Source organism: Hippocampus zosterae, chromosome 2, assembly GCF_025434085.1.
Source record: "Hippocampus zosterae strain Florida chromosome 2, ASM2543408v3, whole genome shotgun sequence".
In the NCBI taxonomy this organism is placed as follows: domain Eukaryota; kingdom Metazoa; phylum Chordata; class Actinopteri; order Syngnathiformes; family Syngnathidae; genus Hippocampus; species Hippocampus zosterae.
Window position 1 is genome coordinate 32,610,615 of NC_067452.1, and position 18,237 is coordinate 32,628,851.

An 18,237-nucleotide genomic window follows, 5' to 3' on the forward strand; every position below is an offset into this window, starting at 1 on the left:
AAAGAAGCTATCCAAGTTAGCATGAATCGCAATCGTTAAGCAGAATCAACCACTTGCTGGTCGACGCTAAACACTTGCATGACTGTCATTTTCAAAATTTAGCCTTGAGACAAATAAAGATTCAGCGTTATTCCAAATTTGGCCAGAGTGTGAACAGTAATAGTGAACACTATGTTAAAATTGTTACATGTATGAGCGAAAATATATGCAGTGTAATGTGGACTCACCCCCACTCAACCATTTTCACCCTGGAGAACCCAAGAACCCTTTTCTTCTTTGGAAAATGACAAATTCTACATTAAATGACTGCTATATGTTCACCGAACACCAACATATGTTTTTTTTTTCAAATATTCAATGCGTTAATCCTAATTTAGGATTAGGGCCAAATTTGACCTAGTGGGTTCTCCAGGGTTTTAATATTAAGATTAAGAAAACCTTTATTAGTCTCGCAATGGAGAAATTCCAGATTCACAGCAGCAAAGTTATGAAAGGAAGAAGTAGAACAACAAAAAAATAGGAGCTGCTGGAAAGGCAGCCACTCTCGCGGCGCCATTTTGAAGTCAAAATAACAAAAATAACACAAGACAACACATAGGACAGAGACAGTCGTGCAATCTTCACCACTTTTCTGCATACACTTTGTTGTCTGAAGCAGTTATAGATGAAAGAGGAGAGGATCAAAGTGTCCTTTCACCAGTGGATCAGAGACATCATGCTGAAAATGTGCACGCGTCTGCTACAAGCAAAGTTTTGAAAGCAAACACGAAGCTGTAGCGACCATTGACGAAAAGAGATTAGTTCACTTCTCAGGTCCCACATAATCCGCTTCAAACTCCAAGCCGCGACTCCCAGCTCCAAATCCACATCGGCACTCCGCGCCAACGCTCCTTTCTTCTCATCGTCGGCTCCTCAAGTCCTCCATCCATCCAGCCGCAGACCATTCAACAGCACCGATCTCTCCGCTGAACAAAGCGGGGCTGTGAAAAATGCTGCCCATTACAGGCGCAAGACACAAGCACCCCGGGACTGTCCAGCAACGACAGTCAAATGGCGCCGACATTCCTCCAGTCAAAAACAGTGCTGGTATACCCATGCTGCCGAGAAGGCGCAACCACCAAGCACAGAGTCTCCTCCTTGATGAATGTCGTGGCCAAAAAATGCTGAAAAGGTCCACATCAAGTCCACACGACGTAACAACAAACACAAAGTGACAAAAGAAACAAAAGAACAACAAAAAAAAAGCAAGGCTCATGAGAGCACTTGCTGACGGCTGCCTACTCGGGCGCCATCTTGACTTCAAATATGCTTATATTTATAGTTTGTATGTTATATTTGTATTTATCTATATTATTTTTGTCTTCTACTTTCTCCCTTTGATAATTTTGCTGCTGCAAATCGGGAATTTCTCCATTGTGAGGGAAATAAAGGTTTTCTTATCTTGTTATCTTCTCAAGAATATTACAGTACTGCAATCACGGTCCACCTTGAACTCCATTCCTGTGGTTTAGAGTTAGCCATTATCTACAACGATGTTGCAGTGAATACAAAAACAAAAGAAGAAAATAAACTGTTGCAGATGGCCGCAGTATAAACAGGAATCAATTTCCACAGAAAGAGATTTTATGTTGCCCCCTAAACAAATGTGTCCTCTAATAGCTTGCCTCAGCTTCTCCATGAATTTGTTTCATAAAGATTTTTAGGTTGTTAAAGGTTGCTCACCCTCCTGTGCATTTGTAAAATCAAATAAATAAAGGAAGAAGTGGGCGCTTCGACTGTAGGGTTAACGCTATGGAAAACATTGTTGTGGCTCGAGTCTCTGGGACTATAAAACTTTACAGCAGAGTTGGAAAGTATTCTGGGTTGTTAGTGTATTCGCCATAGCTCAAGTGGAAACATTCTAACATGTAGGTGGGAAGTCAGTGGGTGATATTTTTGTGGAAGCTAAGAGACCAGCCTTCATTGCACTGTGGTGTGGCAGAATAATACTTTTCTTCCAAATATGACTTCTTGTATGACATTTTTTTGGGGGGGTGGGAGATTATTACAATATGTTGTTCCACATTTTTTAAATGTTATTTCATTTAACCTTTATTTAACCAGGAAATGTTGCATTGAGTGACAATAACTCTTCTTACAGGGAGCCCAGGCCAAGACAGGCAGCAGATAATAGTACAACATACATGAGACAAAACAAAGTACACACAAACAACTACACAACATTTGACACACTCCACGCAGTAGCACTATAGACATATGTACAGGTAAGTAAAATACATAACAGAAAAAATGAAATAAAAAGTTGCATCATCCCGTCACAACTTCTTTTGAAGTATTTGTTTAGTGCGAAGATGTAAAGAGTGATTCCAGATTTTATGTGGCGTGCAAGTTCATTCCAAACAATTGGAGCCTATAATCAAAAAAGCTGCTTTACCAAGTTCTATTCTTGTCAATGGTATGATTAATATATACATTATATACCGGTATATATTTTTTTCTGATGATTCAGGAAACTTGTCCTGTGAACATTGTTATGGCAAAGAAAGCAGACCTGAAATGGAAAGAGGACACTTACCCATCAGTGCTTTAACAATAAAAATCACTACATGGATAAGAGGGAGACCATCGTATAGGTTTGTCCCCCCCCCCCCCACCCTCCAATATTTTCTGTCTACATATCACTGAAGGCGGTTCCACTATCAGTGGGGTTGGCTGGAAGTGTTGACTGAATTCCTATTCTGGCATTAATGAAGTGCTGGTTGAAAATATCTCCTATTTTTTTGTTTACTTACTTCCCTGTGGCTTCTTTTGATAAATTCAGGTGGAGAAGGAGGCGTCACATCATCTGAGGGGGATGTCATTGCCTTCCAATTTTTTTAATTTATTTTTTTAGGATCACTAACATTTTGATTTATTGGATTTGGATAATGCTCACTTTTTGTTCTTTTCACATTTATCATGATTGTTTCTTTTCATTTTTATCCAAGTATCATTTCATTCTACAAAGGCTTCTGCAATAGAGTCCTTAAACCAAGGGCTTTGTTGATCAATTAAGGCTTAATTTTTTGGGTGTGGGTGGGGGGGTTGTTTCTGTTTTTTTTAAATACATTGACGGAAAAATAAGTCTATCCCACACTTTCCCACCCAACAATGTCTTACTATGATGGTGCTTAATAAACACACATTCCAGGTTATGGCTGCCCAGAGGGAGCCTTTTTGGAAAACAGACTTTTAGTCAGGGGGAGACAAGGGAGAAAGAACACACACACAGACACAGAACACACGGAAGCAGTTTGGGTCAAGGGAGAAATGAAACAATGGTATTTTGAAAGCATTTACCATTTAATTTGCTATTTTAAGTACACATTTCAAATTTCATGAAACCTCAAGAAATTTCAGGAGGACTGTCTTCACACATGAAGTGGTGCTTTAATGGAGATGATTTTAACGTACAGTCCAGTGTGTACACAGTTCTCACAATGTAACACTCTATTGTGTAGTAAAGTGTCTCATTGCCAGCCGCCTTTGTTTTTTTTTTGGTGGGGGGGGGGGACAACGGACTCCCTCGGTGTGTTTAAAGTTTAATTCCTGTGTGTGTTGGCAGCAACCGTTTTGTCAAAGCATATTCCGCCAGAGGCCACAAAAGTCCTTTCTCTAGCCTTTCCTTGGACTTTCTCTCCACACATTCCTTTTGTCCTCACAAACGTTTCTCTTTCACAGCTAATCACTTTCCACTTCCCAGCATCAGTCTTCTTTAACACCCTCTTTGCAAGATGTGTGTGTTGATCATTTTGGAAATTGAGTGTTCAACAGTAAAGTTATGTGGGACGAGAATGACAATTTTAATACAAAACAGTGATTGCGCTTTTGCTTTTGGAAGCTCTATTTGTGGTTTTATGATAGATAATAATAGCTTTAGGAAGTGTGTTGCAAGAATCACTGGAGGCTTAAGCATTCAGAGAAAAAAAGCATTCAGAGAATATATCCCACTGCATTTTTTCTAATCAATTCCCTTCCAAATTTTACAACAATGGCAGCCAGGTGGTCCAGTAGCTAGCGCGTTGACCTCACAGTGCAGAGGTACAGGGCTCGATTCCGGCTCCGGCCTCTGTGTGTGGAGTTTGCATGTTCGCCCCGTGCCTGCGTGGGTTTTCTCTGGGTACTCCGCCCCCCCCCCCCCCCCCTCCCCACATTCCAAAAATATACACGGCAGGTTAATGGAACACTCTAAATTGTCCTTAGGTAGTATTGTTAGAGGGGAGGTCAAGTAGGTTTGAGTTTCAGCGCGGGTGGTTATTCGTCTGTGTGTGCCCTGCGATTGACTTTCTTTTCCGCTGTGCTGTCATTTATCTTCGACATTTGTCTGAGGAGTCACAGGTGGTGAATAACTACAGCTGTACATGTAGATGCTCAGGCATTTACACCCGTCCTACAGTTTGTCTGTGCCGTCTGCCATCCTACTGCGGATATGTAATTACAAGGGGGATATGATAAGACTTTTTTTTTTTAATACTCCTATGCTGTGGGAGCTCACAGCTAATTATAGAGTCAGCCGAGCTTCAAATTGCCATTTAAACAGCCATACGGTGGAAGACAATAACAAACTCCCTTGGTGGTGTCATTGCTGTGCAGTAAGTGTGACCGCAAAGACGTCTCACAGTACTCGAAAGAGGCATAAGAACTGACATTTGCACGTGTGTGTCTGCATCTAAAACATATTTACAGTTCATTGTGTCTGTGGGGCAGCATGGTGGAAGACTGGTTAGCACGTCCGCCTCACACTGCAGAGGTCATGGGATCGATTCTGGGCCCTGGCCTCCCTGTAAGCTGTTTTCCCCATGCCTGCGTGGGTTTTCTCCGGGTATGCGGGTTTCCTATCACATTCCCAAAAATGACATAGAGCTTAACGGATCTCTCTAAATTGTGCTTTGGTGTGATGGTGAGTCTGGAGTTTGTCTCTGAATGCGTGCTTTTGCAGGGATTCGATAAAGTAAGCACCTGTACAAATGAACTGCTCATGCTGGAGCCTATGCCAGCCATCTTTGGGCAATAGGCGGGCGGACACTCCGAACTGGTTGCCAGCCAATCACATACAACTATCGTTGTGGGTGTGTGTGTGCGCATTGCTGCCTTCATCTTCTGGCCTTTGACGCGAGGCTGTCCAAAATGTGTCCCCTCATCTGTCTCTTGCCCTGTCCTGTGCAGCCAAGAATAAATAACAGTGGCAATTTGCCCAAAAGTGAAAGGCAGAGACATTCATCATTCACTCAGTGAATGTTCAAACCGTCGGCCGCATCACGACATTGTTTTCTTGATCTTTGGGTCGTTTGGGTCAGGTAGTGATCATTTTGAAGCGGAGCATCTTTATTAATGGCTCGTCGTCCTCTGGAGCGGGGCCCTTGTTTACTGACACGCACATTAATTGCTGAGTCAACACTGCGGTCATGACTGCATTTTATCAACACTCACACACACTGAAGAAGCATCATTCCATTCTCATAGTTGCTGTCATCAACTGCATCTAATGGGACAGTATTGGCGGAGTGTGTGTGTGTGTGTGTGTGTGTGTGATTTTTTTTCTTTTCCTTTTATACCTTCTCTTGTCGCCTTGTCGACAGCTGTCCGCTAGCCCTGGAGGGCCGCACCTTTCTGCTCTTGACAAATTGAACTCGTTTAGTTGTACTTCCACTACTCACTGCAGGGCAAAGACGGAAACACACACACACACACGCGCGCACACACACACACACACATAGGGAGTGCACAAGCTGCTACACTGCGCTAGTGTGTTCTGCTTGGCTGCTCATGTGTGTCAGCAAAGGTGGTGCATCAAAGGATGTAAAAGAGCAAGTGACAAGTCGAGGTGGAGAGAAGCGTGCAGCAAGAGAGAACGGAAGTAGATTTCACAAAAACCGTCAGAGAGATGACCATTTTCTTCTCATCCCACCTCTGTCAGGATAACAGCATTATGGCGACACTTTGAAAACAATAGCTTCGGGCTTTTGGGTGTATTTTGGTGCAAGTGTGCATCATGTCGTTCACTTTGCGTTATCTTTGAACTTTTCTGCCTGACACGTGACACTGTAGGACATTTTCATTGTTGAGTGCATCCCTTTTAGTGCTCTTGATATAGCCGACACCATCTAACGCACTGGTCCCCAAACCTCTGGCCGTGGACTGGTACCGGCCCGTGTGACATTTGATACCGGGGCGCACAGAAAGAATGAATAACTTACATTACTTCCGTTTTATTCATTTCGGAATCTGAAAGGTGTTTTATTTTGAAAAATTACCAGATTCTCTGTTCCATCCGTCTACTGTATGTCACTCTTGACGCAGGTGAAGGCGCACTTCTCGGTCACGTGATAGGTTACCGCTAAAATGAAACCAAGGAGCTAGCAAAAGGAGTACAAAACAAACAGAATCTTTGGAAAGTTTCTTTGGAAAGGGGAAAGCTAGGAGACAGAAGACGAGAATATGACTTTGAAGAAAAAGAAGGTGACATTTAATAAGACAGTATAAGGAGTCCTACTTAAGATACACATTTATCTCAATGCGAGATTCTCAAGATTCCCAAGCCCAGTCTGCATATTATACGGCGATGGTGAGTCGTATTTTTCATGCACTTTGTATTTGCCGTGTATCTTATTTTGAAGGCAGATTTAAACGTTCGCATAGGGACCAGAGAGTGTTGCGGCCAGATAGGACGTTCCTCATGTCATGATTCATGTTTATTATTATGTTTCTAAAATACCACACTTTTCATGCAAGTCATATCATATTATTTTGTTGTATTTATCTGTCACACCGGATTCAGATCGGTCCCTAAGAATATTGTCCGACATTAAACCGGTCCATGGGGCAAAAAAGGTTGGGGACCGCTGGTCTAACATATAGACGCCTATGTGTGCATCTGTGTTTAAAACCTCAACCTTGTGAACACAAGGACATTTTTTTTCGGCTGAAATGACAATTGCTTTTCTAGATGTGCAGTCTACTTAAAAATGTATACCTGAATGCAGATGTTTTTATTTTGCGCGACACGTGACAAAGTAAAATTGATTCAATTCAACATAAAAAAACCCCAACACATTTTCAGTGTACTGCTATGCAATGATGTTTTTGATATCCCCGCTCATGACAAATGCAATCAGGACCCTGTAATATACTGTATACTCATATAGATTTTTTCCAGAAGATATCCGGCCAAAGTTCCACACAATTAAATGAAATTTTGCAGCAGCGTGTGGCTGTCATTAGACACACAGTGGCCCCGATACCGCAGGATCTGTCCCAGAGAAGAATATGCAGCCGATGTTTCAGCGCTCAGTATGCCCTACTTGTATCCCAGTGTGGCACTGTGAGGTGAAAGTAACAGGAGGCTCAAAAAATGGCTTTGTGACTACTGTGACAGTTCCACTTGATTTCGATGCAAATCTGCCAATGTCAAGATGTGAGTGAGCATCCTGCTTTGGCACTTGATTAAGTGGCATGTTGTGCAACTGTGGTCTCTTTTCCGGAGCCCCCAAGGCCTCCTCTACTCGGTTGTAAACGGATAAATCTTGTGAAATGATAAACAAATTAACTTCTAGTACAATGAGGAAGTTTTGTAGTGCAAAACTGGGAACGATTAAGTGGAGGAAATGAATGAGGAGATGTCGTTTAGCAGCATCTCAATGGCACGGATATCAAAGCAACTTTTCCATTTTTTTTTAACCATTACAAACATAATAACCCAGATTTGCCTATTCAAATACAAGGAGAAGACAAATCAAAACATTCTATTATGCCCAGTTTCTAAATTTCCATCCAAGTTTTTGCCGGTTTAATTTTTTTTTCCTTTCAGCATTGAGTGACAGGACAAGAGTTGCCTGTCACTACAACATCCTAAATGCAACTTCAGTCAGGGGACTTTTAGATGATTATCACTGTGCACCTGAGTTGAATATAACAGAGTATCCACTCTGTTCGTCTCCTCTGGTTGTAAACTGCCATCCCGTGCATCATAGTTCAGGGAATACAGAAGGAGCTGATGACTTCAGCTCCTCAAAGTTTATCTGACACACTTTAGCAGCAGATGAGTCAGGCGCGCGACTGAACGAGTGGCAGTGGCAGTGTAATTGTAGCTGCCATAAAATTCTAAAGCAGTGATGGCCCAAGTTTTTCTGGGATCCTAAACAACTTTTCACAACATTATATATATATATATATATATATATATATATATATATATATATATATATATATATATATATATATTAGTGTTTGGAATACTACGTAACAGGGCTTTGATATCGAAAACTAAGACGCTGTCACTTTCAAACTGAAGCTAAACTAGCGCACTCATTTCCAGTCAGGAGGCCTAATTACAGAACCTTTTGCAGCTACAGTTTATCTCTTTTCATTTTTCCCACCCCAAATGTTATTGACCACAAGCTTAAAGATTTATTTTCAGCAAAGCCACATATTAACTTTTGGTAAGAACGTATTAATGGCATGTTGTCATGGACCAGCTGTTTTCCTGTCATTCTTTTGAGTGGTATAATACGCGTGCGTGCGTGCTTGTGTGTGTGTGTCACCGTAGGCTATCTTCCTGTTGTGAGAGCAACGGTGCAGCAGAGGAACAATGATTAATTACACTACAACTCACTTGTATAGCTAGTGCGTGTGTGTGTGTGTGTGTGTGTGTGTGTGTGTGTGTGTGTGTCTAACCCTGACTGGAGGGTGTTCAAAGTATCACTGCACACCTGTGACATGTCTGCACACACACACACACATACACACACTGTTATTTGGTCACAAATCTCTTTCATTCTCTTGATCCCAGCTTTCTGCATCCCCCCTATTCAATAACACTTGCCACGGTTGGACTGTAGCCCATCCCCAGCTAACTTTGGACGAGTGGCAGGTTACGCTTGTGACTCGTCGGCATTCGATTGCAGTTCACATACAGGCAAACAAGCAGCCACAATCGCATGCACACGATTTAGAGCTGGGGCATCCAACTAATTTTTGTCGCAGGCCGCATTGTTGTTACATTTTCCCTCAGAGGGTCATTATGACCGTGAAACCATATAAATGTTTAATTGCCATGATACACGACATGTGCGTGTGCGTGCATGTTCTGAGTTTATACTAACAAATGCCTATAGACATGAGAAATAAAAAGATTAGATTAGACAAAAATCAATTTCAATAAAGATCACACGACCACACGCACACTTACACACACACACACACACACACACATATTGAGCAGATTTCATTAAGCAAATGCCTCCCTCTGTTCGCTCCATCATCAAGGAGCTACTTGAACATTTTGGACCCTGCATCATTATTCTTCCTCACCGGACAGTTTTAACATTGCAACTGCTAACAAGGTTAACAAGTACTGTGGCTCCTGTATTACCTCGCTCACTTTTCCCTCTTAGCCATGACTTTCCCTCCATTGCCCCTTTCTACCCTTTTCTCATCCCGCCACGTAGTTAAGTGCAAAGACAGAAGCCTGACGAAAGTGTATGACTCAGGGAAAACAATGATTTTGAAAATGAAGGGGAGGTCAGTGACACGACACGAGAGGCAATGGGGAGGCGATTGATAATGTTGGATATGAAATAGGTACATTAAGAATTATTTTCATTAACATGAAAGGCAGAAAGGAGAGCTCAATAAAGTGAGCATGGATGAGCAGAATGGAGTTAAGCACCGTTAATCAAAAACATTTGTTTCTGTTACCTGTTTTGCTTGCGAACACCTCACATTTATCCATCCATTTTCCAAGCCACTTTATCCTCACAAAAGTCGCGGGGAGAGCTGGAGCCTATCCCAGCTGTCTTCGGGCAGTAGGCGGGGGACACCCTGAACCGGTTGCCAGCCAATCGCAGGGCACACAGAGACGAACAACCATCCGCGCTCACACTCACACCTAGGGACAATTTGGAGTGTTCAATCAGCCTGCCATGCATTTTTTTTGGAATGTGTGAGGAAACCAGAGTACCCGGAGAAAACCCATGGAGGCCCACTCCACACAGGGAGGCCGCAGCCGGGATCTAACCCACGACCTAGGCACTGTGAGATTGACGCGCTAACCACTGGACCACCGGGCCGCCCACCTCACATTTAGTACTTACTAAATCCTTACGTCCCTTCTTTCACTTTATCGCCATGGAGACAGCGATGCCACTTCAACACGTGTCCCGTATGCTTCCTTGTCTTCATCGTCGACAAGGTTTTAGCTGTGTGAGGTTTTGCTAGTTCTGTATAATGCCTTTCATTATGTGTGCATGCCAGTACGTTATCTGTAATTTCTCAAGATTGTGTGAACTAAACAAAGTTTCGGTAGGTTACAGTGTCCTTTGTTTTGTCAGGTGAATTCATGGTACAGAGCAGTTTGGGCATAGTTCAGATGAGGAAACATTTCATTTCCAAAGTTAAGACTGTTTTTAAAAACACATCATTACCTTTAGTTGGAGAAGCAAAATAAAAGGATCTTCTCATACCGTTTTCTCAAACAGCTATGGTAGGTTTTAATACACAAATGAATGTACACTGAAGTAGAAAGCCGATGTAGTTTGGGCGTTAGACTTCTTTCTTCTACTTTCAAATTATGATACCTTTTATTGATCCCCAGAGGGGAATTCCGGTGTTTGAAAGTCACTCCACAGCAGATAGCTAAAAAAATAAGGTGGGGGGGGGGAGGGAGAACAGTACTTCCAGAGTAAGAAATTGGTTAATGTAGTGACTCGCCTCAAAATGTAAATCCATGCTGACTTTCCTGCATGGAGTTTGCATGTTCTACTTCTACTTCCCGTGCATTCCAAACACCTCCATGTGTCATTAATTGGAGACTCTAAAATAAGATTGTAAATGCCAATGGTCACTAATCTTGTTGTTTGTCTCTCTGTGCCCTTCAGAGGTATCAAACCAGGTTGAGAAAGTAAAAATCCTGCCACTGTTAGGCTGTAGCCACAGGTGCAGCTGCACCCAGGGAGCTCATTTACCTTCAGGGTGAGTGGAAGCACCTGTGGCTAAAGCCAACCTGCGGCAGGATTTTCACTTTCTGGATTTGGATTTGAAACCTCCGGTGCCCCGTATGTTGTACCTCGCCTTTTGCCCCAAGTCAGCTGAGCTATGCTCCAAAACACCTTAGAATAGATGGACAAAGTCATTTTCTCACAAAATTGCAACCATAGTCAAAGTCACATTGCTGACAGCAGTTCAAGTTCAATCAGAAGGTAGTGTTTACTTTTCGTCATATTTCGTGCTAAATTTTCACAGTCGCATGAATCAAACTCCTGCAGGTATTGCTGCCAGATTAAGAAGTCTGCTGCACAGCTCACGCCAACCCTGTCAGGCTGGATTTGGTTGCCTTTGATAATGGCCCCCCCAAAATAGAATGCTCGAAAAATCCACATATCATTTGTAGTCTCGCTTTGGCTGCGAGCAGAAAAAAAATAAGCTGCTCTCTTGGTGACACACAGCATGACTCGTATGTGAGTGAGGAGACACTTCTCACGCAGCCGCTTGAATGTATTACCACAAACATGAAGAAGAAAATTCCATTGCGCAGCGACGCCACACATGTAAGCGGTGCGTCTCATGCATTTGAACGGATGGACAGCTGCCACGTTCTCTCATTGTTTACTTTTTCCCTCTGCCATATCATTATTGCAAACTTTATGTACTGTACCATGGTTGGGTGATTAAGGATAGAGACAGAAATGTGTTTACTGGATGGGAAGAATAGTTTAAGTAGCGGTGGCTGGGGAGTTTTTCACCAGGTTGTCCAATAGAATTATAGAAGGCGAGAAGATGCCAGAGGAATGGAGGAAACGTGTGCTGGTCCCCATTTTCAAGAAAAAGAATGACGTGCAGGATTGTGAGAACTATTCATTCATTCATTCATGTTCCGAACTGCTTGATCCTCACGGGGGGTGCATGAGCCTATCCCAGCAGTCTCCGGGCAGTAGGCGGGGTTCCAGCCAACCAGAGACGAACAACCATCCACGCTTACACTCACACCTAGGGACAATTTAGAGTGTTCAATCAGCCTGCCACGCATGTTTTTGGAATGTGGGAAGAAACCGGAGCACCCGGGGAAAACCCACGCAGGCCCGGAGAGAACATGCAAACTCCACACAGGGAGGCCGGAGCTGGAATCGAACCCGGTACCTGTGTAATGTGAAGCCGACGTGCTAACCACTGGACTACCGGGCCGCCCCTTGTGAGAACTATTGTGGTGAAATTATGGGAAGGAGGAATGGACAGGACAGAGGAGAGTAGTTGTTAACAACAAAATTGTTTCATGCCTAGGAAGAGTACTAGAGATACATTATTTACCTCAAGGCTGTTGATGGACAAGTTCAGAGAAGGTTCAGAATAAGTTGTGTCTGTCAATCCAGCCTATGAGAACTCAGAGAAGAGCCGTGGCACTGAATGAGGAGGTCAGGAGTGTCATAGAAGTAGCTTAAAACAGTTCAGGACATGTACAGTATGGGGGTGCAAGAGCAGTTGTGAAGTGTTCTGTCAGTGTGACAGAGGTTTAAGGTGGAGGAGGTGGGACTCCATCAGGGATCTGCTCTAAGGCCCTTCTTCTTTTCACTTGGATTGGATAGGTTGACAGATGAGGTTAAACTGGAATATCCATTGGCTGTTAATGTTTACAGATGACATTGTGAACTGTCTTGAAGGGGAGCAGGTTGGAGGAACATTTACCAAGGTGGAGGGGTGCGCTGAAAAGGAGAGGAATGAAGATAAACAGATGTAATTGTTTTTGTGATTTTACTCTCAAGTATTCTGGCTTCATCTCACATCCCATCAACATGCATGTTAGGTTCGATGAAGATTCAATATTTTCTATAGGTGGGAATGTCATTGTGAAAGTGAGTAGTTCTTTTTTTTCTCTGTGCCATCTGATTGAAAGGCAACCAATCCCAGGTGCAAGCTTTCTCTTGGCCAGTGTCAGCAGTGCACCACCTCACCCACAACGCTAAAAAAAAACGCAAGCATTCTAGAGTGAATATTAACGACAATATACCGTTTGATGGAAATGGAGCCTCCCAACTCGACTTTGCAGGTCGCGGGAGGTGAGCAGAAACCTGCAGGCTATTTGAAGACATGAGAGAGTATACGCTCACCTGTGCCACTCTGCATCCCTTTCGTGCCAAGTGACCTGAATCCTGCTCCAACTGCCCTCTGCTCCGAGCTATCGGGCAACTCGTCTGTCGCCGTTCACATTCCCACATAATTGTGGACTCTAATCTTCACAAATGCTAATGGCATTCATTCCTGCTTTGCTGATGAACAATTTCCACCTCAGTGTGTGAGTGGAGTGGGGGGGGGGGCATCATTTTACACTGTGAGAAATATAACCTCAAATGCAAAAGCGTCGTATGACTTCATTATTATTATTTTTTTATACGTGGTCTCACTTTAATGTTTGTGGATGTTCCTTCTGAAAAACATTTCAAATCACCGCCACTGCAATGAGCAATTTAGAGTCTTCGGTTAACCTAGATGTTTCCATAGTGGCCCTCTTAAAATTGTCTGAAAGTCAGGTTAACGTCTGTGAGCATTGTTCCTCGCATTCTTTTAACTTGATTTTTCTTTTTAAGAACCGAGGTGAAGTGAGTAATCGTCCTTGTTCGAGCCGCTCCCCACGCAAAGCGTTTGATTCCATTTTGTTGTAAATTCAGAGGCAAATACCAGACATTTTGCTTTGTAGAGTGAAATCTTGAGATTCTTTTGATAAAATATGCCGCTGAGAACCTTAACAAAGCTGATCTTTCAACGCACTTGCCTTTTATGCAAAGTGGATATCTGCTCCTTTGAAACACGCTCACCCACTGTGTTGACAGGCCTAACCTTCTATTCCCAAAAAAAAATATTAAGGCAACTCTGTTGGTGACTTGACAGATTCAAAAAAGTACACGCATTTGAGACCAGGAAAGGCAAAAACTAGAAGTTATGAGTGTGGAGGAAAATTATAAAGTTTTGTCAGACTTTGGGGAAAGTTTAGACGCGGGAGTTAAGCTAATGTATTTTGGTGTCGCAATGTTTGCCATATTTGTGAATATGAATTTGGATCGGAATTTTTGGGCAAACATTAGCCGCACTTTTAACACTATTTAGACCAACACTCGCTGAAATGTTTTTCTTTCAAACTTCATCACTGTTTTTGAATTTTAATGTGTTTGTTGTTTATTTTAGAATTATAAAAGGATGTACCTGTATATACGCAGTTATAGTATGTGATGCAGTGACACATTTCTGCATGTGTGAAATTAGGCATAGAAATGTCGGCAATTATGCCATCTGGCGCGTTGGGATTTTTTTTTTTCAAACAAACGCACCAGATGCAAATCTTTGCTCAATTATTGTTGTACAAGTGGACTGTCATCTTAAAATGAAAAATGACATCTTATCATTTTTTTTCTCCTTGACTTGTCTTAGATCCTCGTCAACACCGTTTCCCAGCCGGCTTCGCTGTACGAAAACGTCGTCGTGAGTGATGGCAGCCCCATCCTGAAAGATTTGCTCTTCAGCCCAGATTACCAATACTTGTACACCCTCACCGATCAACAGGTAAAGTGTGAACCTACACACACACACTCTGAAAGAATCAGCACGCATATGATACAATGATGCACCTGTTCATAAACAATGTCAAACACGCAGCAAGAATGAATGGCATCCACAACAAATAGAAGGAGGATATAGACTAGAGGTGTCAAACTCACTTTTGTCGTGGGCTGGATTTTAGTAAGTTTCCGTTGGGGGGCCGTTATGACTAAAACCGTATAAAAAAGTAAAGAATCATGGTTTATTCACCTACTGTTTGAGATATGATAATGAGGGGTTTGATAACAAGTAAATTATTACCGTATCACTCTTATTTATTACAAATGAAAATTTAAATTTTGGTAGCGATTTTAGGAAGCAACATGAAAGTTGAAACATTTGATTTGCTTTCGCGGGCCACGTAAAATAATGTGGCGGGCCAGATCTGGCCCGCGGGCCTTAAGTTTGATATCAGTAAAATAGACATATCTTGGGAAGCAACCAGTTAAGCTAATTATGCAAAGACAAAAAAGAAATGTCAGAAACGGAGTAGAAATCCGCACATAATATGATCCTTTTGAGCATGCCGTACCCACATCTCGTCATTGTAGTATAATTTTTATCATTAACCTTAGCCAAAAAGCCTCAACTGCCTTCAAAGACCGCCTCTCTTAAAAGACAAACATTGCGCATTGACATGCATTGTTAACATTTTACATCCTGTACTCTGATATAATTCTTGTCAAGGGTGTTTGGAAATTGTGAAGTATCAAAGCGTGAATCTAATTGATCAGCACACTTCAGATAGGCCAAAATACATTTTCTGCTTCAGCTTCGTCTTTTCAGGACTCATTTTCACCACTGCTGTTTAGAGTTGTTATGACCTTAAAAATCTCAATAACAGACACAGACACGAACACAAATCCAACACCTCATTTTAATGTAGTTTTAATCTCACTCACTAGAAAGGGAAAATAACACCAGTCTCATTCCATACAAGTGTTATTTCTGGGATTTGCTTTATTTCTCCTGCTTCCAAACAAGCTTTAAAATACTGTATATTGCTCTTTTTTATGTGCTGTACGTTAACATGATGCTTAATAATTTAGGACTTAAAATTTTGACAATTAAACAATGAATTGAGCTGTCAGGTGACAAAGGTCAGCTGGTCCATATATGGAGGCACTGTGCCAAAAGTTTCTGAAATATCGAGAGATGTCTTTTGCGCGTATAAACGTTCAGTGTTATTGACTCCACGATTGCCTTTCTTCTCTTTTCTTGTACTTGGGAAAACAATGTGAGGATTATTTATAAACTAGCTCTTCTCTGGCTGCCACCATATTGTTCGTTCAAACAAAACAAATAATAATAATAATAACAAAACAGAAAGCAAATGTATTCACAAAATGTCCTGACAATCGCAGCATTCAAATTAGTCAATGAAATCAGTCACTGCTGGTATTCACTGATCAAGTCATCAGGGCCGACACCCCGACAAAACGTCTCATCCCACTGTCCATCTGTGTCTCCAACCCAATTATATAAACACTTCATTTCTTGTCAAAGCCACATGGAGCAGATTCTGCGGAGGCAGAGGTCATTAGGCTTTGCATCTTTGCTGTCGACAGACAACTTGTAGATGGTCATTTTAATTAAGTTCTTACTGATGAGCCAGCGCTTTTGTGCTACGCTGTCCAAAAAACAAGGGGCCTCTTCTTAAACCATCAGTTGGAAACTGTGGAAAATTTCTCTTGTAAGAAATGGCCGTATTTTCTGTTCAATTTTATGTCCTGACATTCATGTCCGAGACTGGAACAAAAAAGCTTTTTCACACAAGAATGCGTGTCACTGAGCTCAAACAGATTATTATGTGATAAGGGTGAACATCCATTCTGAATGGTATATCCAGTTGTCAGAACAAAATACGGGGCTTGCTAAGGGACATCAAATGCACGTCAATACTTAGTTTTTTTTAATTCCTTCATAATTCACCATTAATGTTAAAATAAATAGAGCAATCATTGACAGAAACCCTTCATTTACTTTTGTGAGGTGTGAACGAAGGGCTGATGTTGAAACGTGCGGCAGCTCAAGCGTATCACAGCATTCTTATCACGACGTAGCACATAAAAGTATTACGTATGACCGTACGCCTTGCTCTACTTTTCATCACCTTCTCATTCCTTACCTGCAACGACTCTTATCTCATAACAGCTAATGACCGCACCGTGATAACCTTGAGTGAGACATTCTCGGGCCCGTAGACAGAACTGCCTCGTGAGTGCCGTGTAATTTACCAAAGATTAGACATAATTGACTTCCATGTGTCTGCATGAGCACAGCGAATAAGTCGAGTGTAATTGATACAAATGGACAGTGTTGGTCTGACTGGGGAATTAAGCCTGTCCATCAAGGACGGCAGGACCCAGAGGGAGGCTTAGACTGTACCAAAGACAAGAGGTGGAAATATATATAACGTACAAAGAGAAGGCTACACACATGCAACAAGAGGAGAATCACCTTTATTGGCCACATATGTAGAACACACAAGGAATTTGTCTCTGGTACTACAGGCTACCCTAGGACTGCAAAAACAAGCAACTACTAGAAACAAGGACATGGCAGAAAAGTATTGAAAGACTTTCCGTAATGTAAAAGTACCAATGTGCAGTAGTACCATCCAATGAGAAGCTGTGTGACGATGTGCAGAGTATCGAGCGGAGATATAGTATTGCATTGCACCACTGATCACTTTGACGGTTGTGCACCATTTTTGTAAGTGACCAGTAGCAGTAATTACAGTACAAGTTTAGGTGCGCAACTATACAGAAAGTCCTTGAGCGCTTTAAAGTGTTTGGTGCTGTGGAATATTGATCATTGACAATTGTTCAAATATGGAGAGAGCTGGAGCAACAATGATCATTGCAGTAATACTGTTGCACAGGGGTGTGCAAAAATGCAAAGAGCCACGACAGATTTGAGTTACTGTTTAGGGATTTAATGGCGAGAGGGAAGAAGCTGTTTGAATGTCTGCTGGTTTTGGTGTGCATGAATCGGTAGCGCTTGCCTGAAGGGAGTAGCTGGAAAATGTGGTGGGCAGGGTGCATGGGGTCCAATAGGATTTTCCATTCCCTTGTCTTTGTTCAGGGGTGAGCTCAAACGTTTTCAACACTCTAATTTTCAGAAGCACTAAAAACACAAACGGGATGAAAATCAAAACCAAAACAGTTGAGATTCTAAATCTCACCAATGTCATTGAATTTGATTCAAATACGCATCCTGTATTGCAAAGCTTGCATTGCTCAGCACTTCTCCCAGTTGTGAAGTCATTCATCTTCCAAGTGTTCCCATAGGTTCCCTCTTATTTGCTGTTATTTACATGATAGCGATTGGTTCTTGGCCCCAGAAAAGTCATTTTCAATTATTCAAGCCAAGTGTTTTACTTTTTGATGAGCACCAATATGTCTACTGCATTTATGTGAGTGTTAGCACTGCGACTGTGGGGATGATAGGATAAAAAAAACACAATGCCTGCATGGAAAGATGGACCACAGTGATACATTCACGTAAGCGTCACTATGCATAAGTGCGACGTACAGTCTACATACATGCATGTATGATCCTCTTTGACCCTTGCAAGAAGAGACTTAATGAGAAGAGAGTTTAAGGAATCTCTTT

General features: G+C 42.1%; 1 protein-coding gene across 3 annotated transcripts in view; it reads left to right on the forward strand.

Annotated features, from left to right (window-relative positions):
* The window catches only part of LOC127596803 (plexin-A1-like), a 193,560-nt gene that overhangs the window by 82,948 nt on the left and 92,375 nt on the right, over positions 1-18,237 (forward strand). For all 3 annotated transcript variants that reach the window (XM_052059677.1, XM_052059679.1, XM_052059678.1), the window contains exon 4: positions 14,452-14,583. In XM_052059677.1, the coding sequence (XP_051915637.1) occupies positions 14,452-14,583 (132 nt within the window). The remainder of the gene's footprint in view (positions 1-14,451; positions 14,584-18,237) is intronic.